At 47.0% G+C, this 13,102-nt stretch overlaps 1 protein-coding gene across 6 annotated transcripts in view; it reads left to right on the plus strand.

The window, feature by feature from the left end:
* The window catches only part of PHF10 (PHD finger protein 10), a 363,357-nt gene that overhangs the window by 243,305 nt on the left and 106,950 nt on the right, over positions 1 to 13,102 (plus strand). For all 6 annotated transcript variants that reach the window (XM_073671486.1, XM_073671484.1, XM_073671487.1 and 3 more), the window contains 2 exons: positions 3 to 112; positions 12,186 to 12,336. In XM_073671486.1, the coding sequence (XP_073527587.1) occupies positions 3 to 112; positions 12,186 to 12,336 (261 nt within the window). The remainder of the gene's footprint in view (positions 1 to 2; positions 113 to 12,185; positions 12,337 to 13,102) is intronic.

Genomic DNA, 13,102 nt, shown 5'->3' on the forward strand with positions numbered 1-13,102 from the left:
AGGTGATTCAGGTACCTCAAGGAAAGTATATGATTCTACCTGCTGAACTGACTACAGTAAGCCCTTATCCTGTTTCCCTTATACCTGGACAGTTTCAGGAGTATTATAAAAGGTAAATGTTGACACTACTGTATTGTCCAGCTCATTTATATGTTTTAACTTGGGTTTATATTTCACAGTAACTGCATTTATTCTGGCTTTTTCGTTAAGCCAGATTTCAAACTAAGTGACCCCGATTCATTAATATCAGTGTGGTTCATGCCAGTCTTGGTAAGTAGGCGTACTAGAGTCAGATGTTCCGGATTCATTAAGAGGCACATGGCTATTAAGGAGACTGGCACATCTGAAAAGTGGCATGCGCCCTGGAACAAATCTTACTGGTGTAAAATCTCTGGTGAATTACGGTCAATATGTTCCATTAATTATCCACTATTTCTAAATTCAGAGTTTCTTTAACCCCTTAAACAGTAACTTATCACCTGTCTGGCTGCCTTTCTTTAAGAAAACAGTGGGCAGTTGCAGATACATAAATTAATAAATAACATTAATTATAATTAATGTTCAGAAGTGACCCTAATGCCAGCCTAAACGATCCGACTTTCTAGCAAAGGTTGGACCAAAATTTTAGGTTGTGAGGTGTTGGCATACAGAACTGACAAAGTACAAGATCTCTCCACATTGGAGATCGCTTCATTTACAGTGCTGCTCACCTTTATTGGCACCCCTTTTTCATAGACTGTACAATATCTTCAGAAATAAATGGAAATGTACCAAAATTATGTCCTTTTAATTTTTTTTTAATTAGTAGTCCAAAGTAATACAACAATAATACATTGTTTCAGCAGCAGAAGGGAAGGAAGGGAGACACAGATCCATTACTAGTGGGTAGGCGGAGCCCCACAGGATAGTTCACCTCAGATTAGAAAAAGTGACGACCGGCCCCTCCAGCTTAGGCTCCTCCTACTCAATGTTCTTCAGTCTAAAATTTGAGGTCGCAGAGGATAGTCGCTGCCTTTGCAGCTCCTCAGAAGAATTTTTTATTTTACTCCGGAGACCTGGACCCCCCGTGGTCTAGAGGTCTCAGGGGGTCTCGGCGCTGCTGGGACCCCTGACCCTCCCCTGGCAGATCTGCGTACCCCCTAAGGAGGTCCCCGCAAAAGCCTGCCGGCCCCGGGGGATACAGGGCACTCCCTGGCGGAGACGCACACCGCTTCTGTGGGGTCCTTGCGCGCTCCGCCGTGGGGGGGAGCAAAGGGCCACGGCGCCACACATCCCTGGGGGTCCCTGTGGCTCTCAGCTGGGTAAGTGCTCTCTGTGGTCTGAGTGCTTCAGCGGCTGCGGCGGCAGCCGCTGTTACTGTTTCAAGTGGTGACTGCTTTTTTTGTCCCTGCAGGAGGATATCTCCGCTGCTGGCGTTCGTGTTATTCTCCGCTGGCAGGGGAGCAGGGACGGAGGGGCGCGGGCTCCGTTAGTAGCGGCAGCAGGGGGCGTGGCTTCGCGCCTCTCTGCTGCCTGTCATCATAGCTCAGACAGGAAGTGCCAGGAAAGCGCGCGCTGGAGCTGACCCAGCCCCCTCTTCTTCTTCAGGCCATTACCTCGTGCTACCTCCTGCTCCTCGCTCTCTACACCAGACACCGAGCACTGTGGCTTAAGGAAGAGCAGTCACCCCGGCCAGCTGGTGAGTCACTTCTGTCTTTTAAGGCAGAAGATCCCTCTTTTCACACTATTGCAGCGCAGAGCACCTTACTGCTGGCCTGTTAAGGCAGACAGGGTGTTCTATATACAGCGCTGCTACTTCCCCGCTGAGGAGGCTCTGGGACTCGCACACCGCTATCCTTCTAAGGCAAAGGTGTATTGCGTGGTCAGCAGCATTAACCCCTTCTGAGGGGTCTGGCCTCATCAGGGCAGTTAACCCTTTCTGGACCCTAGTCTGTTAGGTTAACTTTTGCTCTGCAGGCAGCTGGGGTAGCTCTTCTCCCTTTAAGGAGGAGCTTTAACCCTTCAGTGCTTGGGGTTTTTTTTTGTGTAGGAACAGGCTGTGGTACCAGAATCACACATCCTCGGTTCCTGTACCCATTGTAAGGGGTTATTACCGCCTTATCCGCGACGCTCGCAACTGTGTGGGGGCATGTCGGATCAGGGACCAGGGGGCGCGGACCTCTCTCCCGGCCCGCTTCAGGATCGGTCACGCGTATCTGATACGCCGGGGTCTTCGGCGTCAGGTTCGACACTGGTCGGGGTCTCAGTGATGTTAAAGTGGAGGCGCTCACTCGCTCCATTGACAGTCTGTCTGACCTCCTGGATCATTGGGTATCAGCTAAGTCCCAACCGACGTCACGAGGCAAGAAGCGCCACAGGCCTGTGGTGGCGCTGTCTCCTCCGCGCAGTGCGTTGGAGGCTTCGGAATCACCGACAGACTCTGCTGGTGAGATCTCCGATTCTGATGAAGAGGATCGGCAGGATCGCTCTGCTTCGCTTTCGGACCGCGTGGACGCCTTTATTGGAGCTATGCGGGAAGTGTTACAGCTGTCTGAAGAGGTGACGAGGCGCCCTGGCAATTCGGCCTGGCTGCATCAGGAGTCGCGTCGGGCTCGCTCGACGCTGCCGGCGCACGATGAACTTAACGAGGCGGTGGAGAAGGAACGCCTGTGTCCGGATAAACGCATCCAGGGGATGCTTTTTTTGATGCCCTGTATTCCAGCTCCACGGAGACGATCGCTAATTGGGTCCCCTCTCCGGAAGTGGACGTGCCATTGTCTCAGCTGAGCAAATCCTCTTTGCTTCCTGTTAAAGGGAAGGCGAGTCTACAGGAACCGCTGGACAGAAGGACGAAGTTAGCGGCGAAGTCCATCTACGAGGCCACGGGTCATGGATTCCGAGCGGCCTTGGGGGCCATGTGGGCTAGTGAGGCTTCTCTGCGGTGGTTAGATCAGCTGCGGACGGCGTGGCAAGATGGGACTCCGCTGTCTCAGGTGGAAAGACTTTTCCAGCTGTTGGAAGAGGCGGCCCGATATGGCAGGGACGCAGTGCTGGATACTACTTCGGTTCTGTCCAGGGCTCAATTCCCGGCCGTCACAGTCAGAGCACTGTGGCTTAAACAGTGGACTGGAGACGCAGTATCCAAACAAGGTCTGCTGAGTCTGGCGTACAAGGGCGGTCAGCTTTTTGGTTTGGACCTCACGGAGCTGATTGCTAAGGCCAAGGCCAAGGATTGGGCTTTGCCGCAGCGGAAAGCAGCGGCTTCTACGTCTGGCAAGTCAAGTGCCGGTAGTGGTAGTCGGTCCTTTCGGCCCAGGGGACGGTTCGGTCAGCCCTCTTGGAGATCGGGTCATCCCTCGTCTTCCGGAAAAAAGACCACCCAGAAATCCCGTACTCCCTGGAAACAACATTTCCGTCAGGACAAATGGGAGGTTGACAAAAAGCCCGCTAAAGCGGACTGACGCCAGGAACCCTCTTGAGGGCTCTCGGGTGGGAGGTTGTCTGCTACAATTCGGGTCGATTTGGGCGTCCCACGTATCGGACGCCTGGGTGACGCGGGTTATGTCGGCAGGCTATTTCATAGTTTCATTCTCGACCCCCGGACAGTTTTCATCAGTCACGCATCTCGTCCGAGCCCAAGCTGGCTGCCGCACTGCTGCGGGAGGTCGACTCTCTTCTGCAGCAGGGTGTGGTGGTTCCGGTTCTGCCGGAGGACCGGCGAAGGGGGTTTTACTCCAACCTTTTTGTGGTCCCCAAAAAGGAGGACAAGTTTCGCCCCATTCTGGACCTCAAAGAATTGAATGTTCATGTCCGGACACGGAAATTCCGTATGGAGTCTCTTCGCTCTGTCGTGGCGGCCCTGTCGCAGTACGATTTCTTGGTGTCGATCGACATCTGCGACGCCTATTTGCATGTCCCTATCGGCAGGGCTCACCAGTGCTTCCTGCGTTTCGCCATAGGTCAGGCCCATTACCAGTTTGTGGCCCTACCATTCGGGTTGGCCTCGGCGCCCAGGGTTTTTACAAAGATTCTGGCGCCGCTCACGGCGCTCCTTCGAAGGCAAGTAGTTACGATTCTCCCCTACCTGGATGACCTGTTAATTGTGTCGCCCACAGCGGAGGAGGTGGTGACAGCTCACGATCTCTACCTTGAGCACCTGGAGGACTTCGGGTGGCTGGTCAATTGGAAGAAGTCGTCATTGGATCCATCGCAGTCAATTCTGTTCTTGGGGATGCATTTTGACACGGTACGGGCAGTGGTGTCCCTGCCTCCGGACAAACAAGCGAACCTTCATCACCATGTCCAGGCTATGAGGTCGGCGATGGCGATGCCCCTTCGGAAGTGTATGCGCCTTCTGGATCTGATGGTGGCGGCAATGGAAGCGGTACCGTTTGCACAATTTCATTCCCGGGGTCTCCAGGATCTTATTCTGACCCGTTGGGATCGATCGCTGGATCGCTGTGTCGGTATCTCCCACAGGGTGCGAGAGTCTCTTGGATGGTGATTACGTCCGGAGGCTTTATCCCTGGGGAAATCCTTCCTCCTCCCACGGTGGTCGGTCATTACCACCGATGCCAGCCTGACTGGCTGGGGGGGGGTTTGGAACGATCTCTGGGTTCAAGAGGTCTGGTCGTCAGAAGAGTCTTCTCTGCTGATCAACATCCTGGAGTTGAGAGCGATATTTCTCTGCCTCCGACATTGGACGGTCCCTTTGAGCGGTCTGCCGGTCCGGATTCAGACGGACAGTGCGACAGCTGTCGCTTATATCAACCATCAGGGCGGGACGAGGAGTTCCAGACTCATAATGGAAGTCTCTCGGATCCTGGTATGGGCCGAGTCCAGGGTTCCAGCCATCTCCGCGATTCACATCCCAGGAGTGCTGAATATCACGGCGGACTTCCTCAGTTGCGAGCAGGTGGATCCCGGAGAATGGAGTCTTCATCCGGAAGTTTTTCCACTGCTGTGCTCCTGTTGGGGGACTCCCCAGGTGGACTTGATGGCATCCAGGCTGAACGCCAGGATTCCGACGTTCTTGTCCAGGTACAGGGACCCGGAGGCTGTGGCGGTAGATGCTCTAGTGGCCCCGTGGGACCAGTTCGAGCTGATCTACGTGTTTCCGGCGGATCAAACTCGAACGAATTCCGGCGATTTTGGTGGCGCCGGATTGGCCGCGGAGGGCGTGTTTTTCAACGTTGGGGTCTCTTCTGGCGGCGCCTCCTTTTCCACTGCCTCTTCGCCCGGACCTGTTAACCCAAGGGCCCATTCGTCATCCGGACTTGAAGTCTCTTCGTTTGACGGCGTGGCACTTGAGACCGAGATCTTGACCCGTCGTGAGTTTTCGGCCGAGGTCATTGCCACCTTGCGGGCGGCCACAGGTCCAGCTACGACTAGGATTTATCACAGAACTTGGGAGGCCTTCTATTCATGGTGTTCTGGATCGTCAAGGAACCCGAGGGTGTTTTCCATTCCCAACTTCTTGGCTTTTCTGCAATGTGGTTTGGCCAAGGGTCTGGCGGTTGGTACCCTGCGGGGTCAGGTATCTGCACTATCCGTGCTTTTTCGGAAGGCTATTGCCTCACGCAGGGATGTGCGTTCGTTTTTTCGCGGGGTTGCACGTCAGTTTCTGCCTCGGAGGGCATTAGTGGCTCCTTGGCGGCTCAATCTAGTCTTGGAGGCTCTACTGCATGGGCCGTTTGAGCCTATGGATTCAGCTACGCTTTACTTGCATTCTTGGAAGGTGGCCTTCCGGGTGGCGGTCACCTCTTTGAGAAGGGTTTCTGAGTTGGCGGCACTGTCTTGCTCGCCCCATTTTCTGGAGTTCCACTCGGATCGCGTGGTGCTTTGTACCCGTGGCGATTTTCTGCCTAAAGTGGTGTCGTGTTTCCACGTCAATCAGGACATCGTGTTGCCCTCCCTCTGTCCGAATCCGAAAAGTCCAATGGAGCGAGCCTTGCTCTCGTTGGATTTGGTGCAGGCTTTGAAGTTCTATCTTACAATCACGCAAGGGTTTCGGAAGTCAGACTCTTTTTGTGATTCCTGCTGGTCGTCGGCGTGGTCAGCGGGCTTCCAAGGACACTATAGCTCGGTGGATACGTACGGCTATCCTTTTATAAAGTGGACGTGAGTGCTTCCGCCGATGCGGCCTTGGGACGCAGGGTCCTGCAGGCGGCGGTGGTTTAGGTTATCTCTTTATCTAGTTTTGGCGCTTGTTGTGCGCTTGACTATGTTGTTGGGGTGTTGGCCACTGTTTCCCACCCTTGAGTTCTGGACTGCTTTGGGACGTCCCACTAGTAATGGATCTGTGTCTCCCTTCCTTCCCTTCTGCTGCTGAAAGACGGATTTTGGTAAGACCTTACCTGTAAAATCCTTTTCAGCGAAGGAAGGAAGGGAGACACAGCACCCTCCCATGGCAGAAGTTCATTATTGTTTTCCAGATGCGGCGCGACTCCTCTCTGATGGCGGTCATCTGGGCGGGGGTCGGCGCGCTAGGGCTTTGTTCCAGCATTGCCAGCTCATCGCAGTTGTCAGGTCCAGTGAGTAGTGCCTGGGACTGTGTGTTTTTTCTGTTATATGCATAACCTGTTCTCTCGCTTTTCTGAATTTTCGGAAGGGGTTGTGTTGTTCCGCTGGTGTTGTCTGCTGTTCCTTAGTTTGTGTACGGACTGAAGGACATGGAGTAGGAGGAGCCTAAACTGGAGGGGCCGGTCGTCACTTTTTCTAATCTGAGGTGAACTATCCTGTGGGGCTCCGCCTACCCACTAGTAATGGATCTGTGTCTCCCTTCCTTCCTTCGCTGAAAAGGGGTTTTACAGGTAAGGTCTTACCAAAATCCGTCTTTTTCAACTTCGATGTTGCAATTTCAAAGAAGAAGCAGAATAAACAGCATGTGTAGCTATGAAGGCACCCCTAATTAATACTTGGTTGCACACCCTTTTGCATTGTTGACAGCCTCCAAACATTTCTTGTAGCCATCTAGAAGCTTCTTGCACTTCTCAGGTGGAATTTTCTCCCACTCTTCCTTTGCAGTTTGTTCAAGCTCTTGAATGTTTGCAGGGTTCATTTTCCCAATGGCAGATTTCAGCTCATCCCGAAGATTTTCAATGAAATGGAAGTCAGGACTCATTGCTGGCCATTTTAAAACAGTCCATTTTTTCTTTTTCAACCATTTCTATGTACTTTTGGATGTGTGCTTTCGGTACTTGTCTTGCTGGAGGACCCTTGATCTTCGACTCAAACCAAGTTTTCTTACACTGGGTAGGATATTTCACTCTAAAATCTCTTAATTCTCTGATTTCATGATTCCTGTGATAGTCAAGGCCTCCAGTAACTGATGCAGCAAAGCATCAACAGCATCATGGATCCTCCACCATGCTTAACTGTTGGTATGGTGTTCTTTTGCTTACAAGCTTCATTGCGTAGTCTGTGAACAAACTGTTGTTTTGCATTACCAAAAAGGTCTATTTTTGTTTCTTCTTTCAACAGAACATTTTCCCAGAAGCATTGTGGTTTGTATATCCGCAATGGTTTCTTCATTGGCCTTCGCCCATAAGGCTCTGCTTGAATTACTGTGTGGCGTATGGCACTTGTTGAAACCATGACCCCAGACTGTTCCTGGTTGGCCTTCAGGTCATTGGATGTTTGACGTGGTGTTTTTTCCACCATTCGCAGTCATCTCTTGTCAATTTTCCTCTTTTCCCCACGTCCAGGGAGGTTCTTGACGGTTTCATTCTTGGCAGACTTCTTGATAACATTGCACATTGTTGAAACTGGGATACAAAGGTCTTTGGAAATGGCCTTATACCCTTTGGAAGTTTTTTTTCTTTCTTTTTTTTTTTTTTTGCTAATAATAGCGGTTCTGATGTCCTCAGACAGCTCCTTTGTCTTTATCAGTGTGACAAAGGAACAGGGCCTACCATGTGGCTTTTTAAAACACTGAAGTCATAATTCATTGGCCAATTCTTGTCACATGGGAACTGACAATTAATCACAGGTGAATCTCTTATGTGATTTACCACAGGCGAGTCAAAATGTGTTTCCATACTAAATAATGTAAAGGGTGCCAATACCAGTGACAGGATATTCCATATTATGTACTTAAACTTAATGGGTGCCAATAATGATGCACAGGACTGTAAATATTGCTGTTAGTGCAGGAGCAAGTGTCAGATGTATACTGCAGTTGGCATTCTCTTTTAACCATGACACCATTGCCTCTGAGGCCCATACATTATTTATATTTTTGTAAGGTTATGTGAGCTCTTATTTTTTTGCAGGACCAGTTGTGGTTTTCATGGGTGCCATTTTTGGGTACAAACAACTTTTTTTTTATCACTTTTTTATTTATTTTTCTTTGCAAGGCTGCATGAGCAAAAGTTAACTCTGTTTTAATATATTTTTTAAATATTTTAAGTAAAGATAAATATTTTATTTATTCCTCAGAACCTTTATGATTTTATTAATAATACACTGCACTACTTTTGAAATGTGTATTAAATTATCTCATCATGTTCGGATAGGCTGTGGTGTATGGCAGACTTTGAGGTCTTGGTCAGCCATTGGGCAACAGGTTGCAAGAGCAACCTATAGGCTCACGACAATTACGCTGTGTGGGTGCTTTACCCTGTCAAATTCCTTATGTGCCGCTGTCGCTATTGTCCTTGGCATATGAGGGGTTAAACTGCTAGGACTAGTGTTCACACCAATGCAAGCAGTTAAAGCATGACCCCGGCAGTGTATATACAGTGGGTGAAATAAGTATTGAAAACGTCACTCATTTTTGTCAGTAAATATATTTCTAAAGGTGCTGTTGACATGACATTCTCACCAGATATCAGCAACAAGCCATAAAATCCACACAAAGAAATCATTGTGTAATAGTTTAATAATTATGTGTAATAATGAGAAATGACATGGGAAATGGTATTGAACACCTGAAGAAAGATAGGTTTCAGCTATTGTCATGACTTTCCATGGCTTTTTGCACCTATCAGTAATTAGAAAGCAATCCTGCCACTTAGTAAAAAATAATATAAGCTGGTTCAACTAATGGCTCTGTTGTCACCATAATCCCTAAGTGGAAAGAACCACCTTTCACTATAAACCGACCATGACCTGGTTATTCCTGCAAGATTTGAGACAGCGGAGTGAAAAGAATAATCTGAGTTTTCAAAGAGCAAAGGAGCACCTGTGGAGAGTTATAGAAAAACCTGGAATCAACAGGAACAATTGTTGCAAAGAAAACAAGAAGTAATGCACTCAACCTCCATGGCCTGTATGCACGCTCACTATTCAAGACTCCATTGCTGAGCAAAAAGCATGTTCAAGCGCGTTTAACGTTTGCTCAACAATATTTAGACAAGCCTGTGAAGTACTGGGAGAATATAGTCTGGTCAAATGAGACCAAAGTTCAACTCTTTGGATGCCATAATACAAATATGTTTGGAGGTCAAAAGACACTGCATATCACCCCAAAAACACAATGCCAACAATTTGGAGGTGGGAACATCATGGTGTGGGGTTGTTTTTCAGCAATCAGCACTGGCGAACTTCATAATTGAAGGAAGGATTAATGGACAAATGTACCGAGACATTCTTGATAAAAATCTGCTGCCCTCTACCAGATGATTATTAAAAGAGGGTGGACATTTCAGCAAGACAATAATCGCAAACACACAGCCAAAGAAACGGGTCAATTTTATTTGAGAAAGAAAATAAAGGTGCTAGAATAGCACCTGACCTGAATCAAAAATAAAATGTACCGGTGCATCTCACAAAATTAGAATATCATCAAAAAGTTAATTTATTTCAGTTCTTCAATACAAAAAATGAAGTCATTACAAACAGAGTGATCTATTTCAAGCGTTTAGATCTGTTAATGCACCTGTATGAAAGGAGCTAAAGCGAAGAGTTCATTGAAAGAGCCCACGAAACCTTCAGGATTTGAAGAGTGTGTGGAAGAATGAACCAAAATCACACCTTAGCAATGCATTGCGACTAGTTTCTTAATACAGGAGGCGTCTTGAAGCTGTCATCAGCAACAAAGGCTTTTGTACGAAGTATTAAATTGCAGTAAGCGTTTTCAATAGTTTTTCCTTGTAATTTCTCATTATTACACAACTTAATTTATGGACATCTATGGTTTGATTTCTTTCCCTGTGTGGATTGGATGGATTGTTACCGACATCTGCTGAGAATTTCATGTCAATAGCATCTTTAGAGATATATTCACTTATACTGCAGGTGAAATAAGTATTTAACACGTCACCAATTTTTTATCATTTGGTCTCACACAGGTACGAACAACTTCCTGTGTGATAAGCACAACATTCATATTGGTCATGGAGCAATAAATGACATGCTCATGATGAATATGTTATATTGTTCAAAAATTCAAAGTTTGAAAACTGACGATTTTTCAAAATTTGTCGTATTTCAGATACTTTCATAAATGTACAGTACAGACCAAAATTTTGGACACACTTTCTCATTTAAAGATTTTTCTGTATTTTCATGACTATGAAAATTGTACATTCACACTGAAGGCATCAAAACTATGAATTAACACATGTGGAATTATATACTTAACAAAAAAGTGTGAAACAACTGAAAATATGTCTTATATTCTAGGTTCTTCAAAGTAGACACCTTTTGCTTTGATGACTGCTTTGCACACTCTTGGCATTCTCTTGATGAGCTTCAAGAGGTAGTCACCGGAAATGGTCTTCCAACAATTTTGAAGGAGTTCCCAGAGATGCTTAGCACTTGTTGGCCCTTTTGCCTTCACTCTGCGGTCCAGCTCACCCCAAACCATCTCGATTGGGTTCAAGTCTGGGAACTGTGGAGGCCAGGACATCTGGCGTAGCACCCCATCACGCTCCTTCTTGGTCAAATAGCCCTTACACAGCCTGGAGGTGTGTTTGGGGTCATTGTCCTGTTGAAAAATAAATGATGGTCCAACTAAACGCAAACCGGATGGAATAGCATGCCTCTGCAAGATGCTGTGGGTAGCCATGGTGGTTCAGTATGCCTTCAATTTTGAATAAATCCCCAACAGTGTCACCAGCAAAGCACCCCCACACCATCACACCTCCTCCTCCATGCTTCACGGTGGGAACCAGGCATGTAGAGTCCATCTGTTCACCTTTTCTGCATCGCACAAAGACACGGTGGTTGGAACCAAAGATCTCAAATTTGGACTCATCAGACCAAAGCACAGATTTCCACTGGTCTAATGTCCATTCCTTGTGTTCTTTAGCCCAAACAAGTCTCTTCTGCTTGTTGCCTGTCCTTAGCAGTGGTTTCCTAGCAGTTATTTTACCATGAAGGCCTGCTGCACAAAGTCTCCTCTTAACAGTTGTTGTAGAGATGTGTCTGCTGCTAGAACTCTGTGTGGCATTGACCTGGTCTCTAATCTGAGCTGCTGTTAATCTGCGATTTCTGAGGCTGGTGACTCGGATAAACTTATCCTCAGAAGCAGAGGTGACTCTTGGTCTTCCTTTCCTGGGGCAGTCCTCATGTGAGCCAGTTTCTTTGTAGCGCTTGATGGTTTTTGCAACTTCACTTGGGGACACTTTCAAAGTTTGCCTAATTTTTCAGACTGACTGACCTTCATTTCTTAAAGTAATGATGGCCACTAGTCTTTCTTTACTTAGCTGCTTTTTTCTTGCCATAATAAAAATTCTAACAGTCTATTCAGTAGGACTATCAGCTGTGTATCCACCTGACTTCTGCACAACACAACTGATGGTCCCAACCCCATTTGTAAGACAAGAAATCCCACTTATTAAACCTGACAGGGCACACCTGTGAAGTGAAAACCATTTCCGGTGACTACCTCTTGAAGCTCATCAAGAGAATGCCAAGAGTGTGCAAAGCAGTGATCAAAGCAAAAGGTGGCTACTTTGAAGAACCTAGAATATAAGACATATTTTCAGTTTCACACTTTAAGTATATAATAACACATGTGTTAATTCGTAGTTTTTTCATTGGAAGAAATATTAAAGAATGTATCACCAAATGTCACTTATGAAAAATGAGGCTTGGTCAGGAACGACAAAATTTGCTGCAACATGAAGGGGGCTAAACAAGATGGGGCTGAATCGCAATACTTCTACAAATGCTGCAGGTGGCAGGTCTGCTTTTATTTTTCCTCCTTTTGGGGAAATATGCTATGTTTATATATCATGCACTTTTGTCTTGTTTTTCAGGTATTCCCCTAATGAGCTCCGGTACTTGCCATTAAACACTGCTTTATATGAGCCGCCACTAGATCCTCTAGACCCTGAACTGCTGGCGCTTGACAGTGATGGAGATTCCGATGAGCTTTATGAAGGACGTGAAAAGAAGACCAACTCTTCAGTAATAAAGTGTTTCTTGATTTTTCGGTGGCTTAGTAGTAGCAAATAGGCAGTTTTTTTAAAAAAAAAAAAAAAATGTGCCAGGGACATTTGGCCGGGGCTTTTCTTGTGGTAGAAGTGGCACCAAATTTAAACTCCGCGTCGGATGAATCATCGCTGTCGTCATCATACCATGATTAAAACTTTTAGCTGAAACGCATCAGTTTTTGGTTTCTTTGGAGGTCTCATGGTGACCAGTGCATTTATATTTTAATGTTTGCACAATAAAGTCAGATTTTTTAATTATTTGTAGTGATGAACGAGCACTAAAATGCTCGGGTACTCGTTGTGCGAGTCGAGCAAATTGGAGTGCTCGATACGAAAGCAAAAATGCTCCTTCACACCTTGGGCTATGTTCACACGTAGCGTTTTTGATGCGTTTTTGCACTTTTGTATTGCTTTCAACTGTGAAAAATACATTCACTGTTAAATGTCATTTTAACATTTTACTACCTTATCTTGCCATGTGGTCTGTGACGCATCCTGTTTCATTTATGAAGGAGGGACTCAAAGTCAGAAAGCCTAGTTTTATAGGGCCATCAGGTGGCCCTTACTATTCTTAAAGGGACAATCGTCGGTCTTCGCTATTGTTAAAGAGCCATCAGCCAGCTATGCTTTTTTGTTCCCATTATTAATGTGTGGGTCTCCTATACTGTGGTTGCATATGCAGTGACTGCAAGGGCTGAAAAAAATTTGGACGCACCCCAATACCCCTTTGAAGAGACAGA

Source organism: Phyllobates terribilis, unplaced genomic scaffold, assembly GCF_046119375.1.
Source record: "Phyllobates terribilis strain yellow unplaced genomic scaffold, ASM4611937v1 Scaffold_3__8_contigs__length_932513732, whole genome shotgun sequence".
Taxonomy (NCBI): Eukaryota; Metazoa; Chordata; class Amphibia; order Anura; family Dendrobatidae; genus Phyllobates; species Phyllobates terribilis.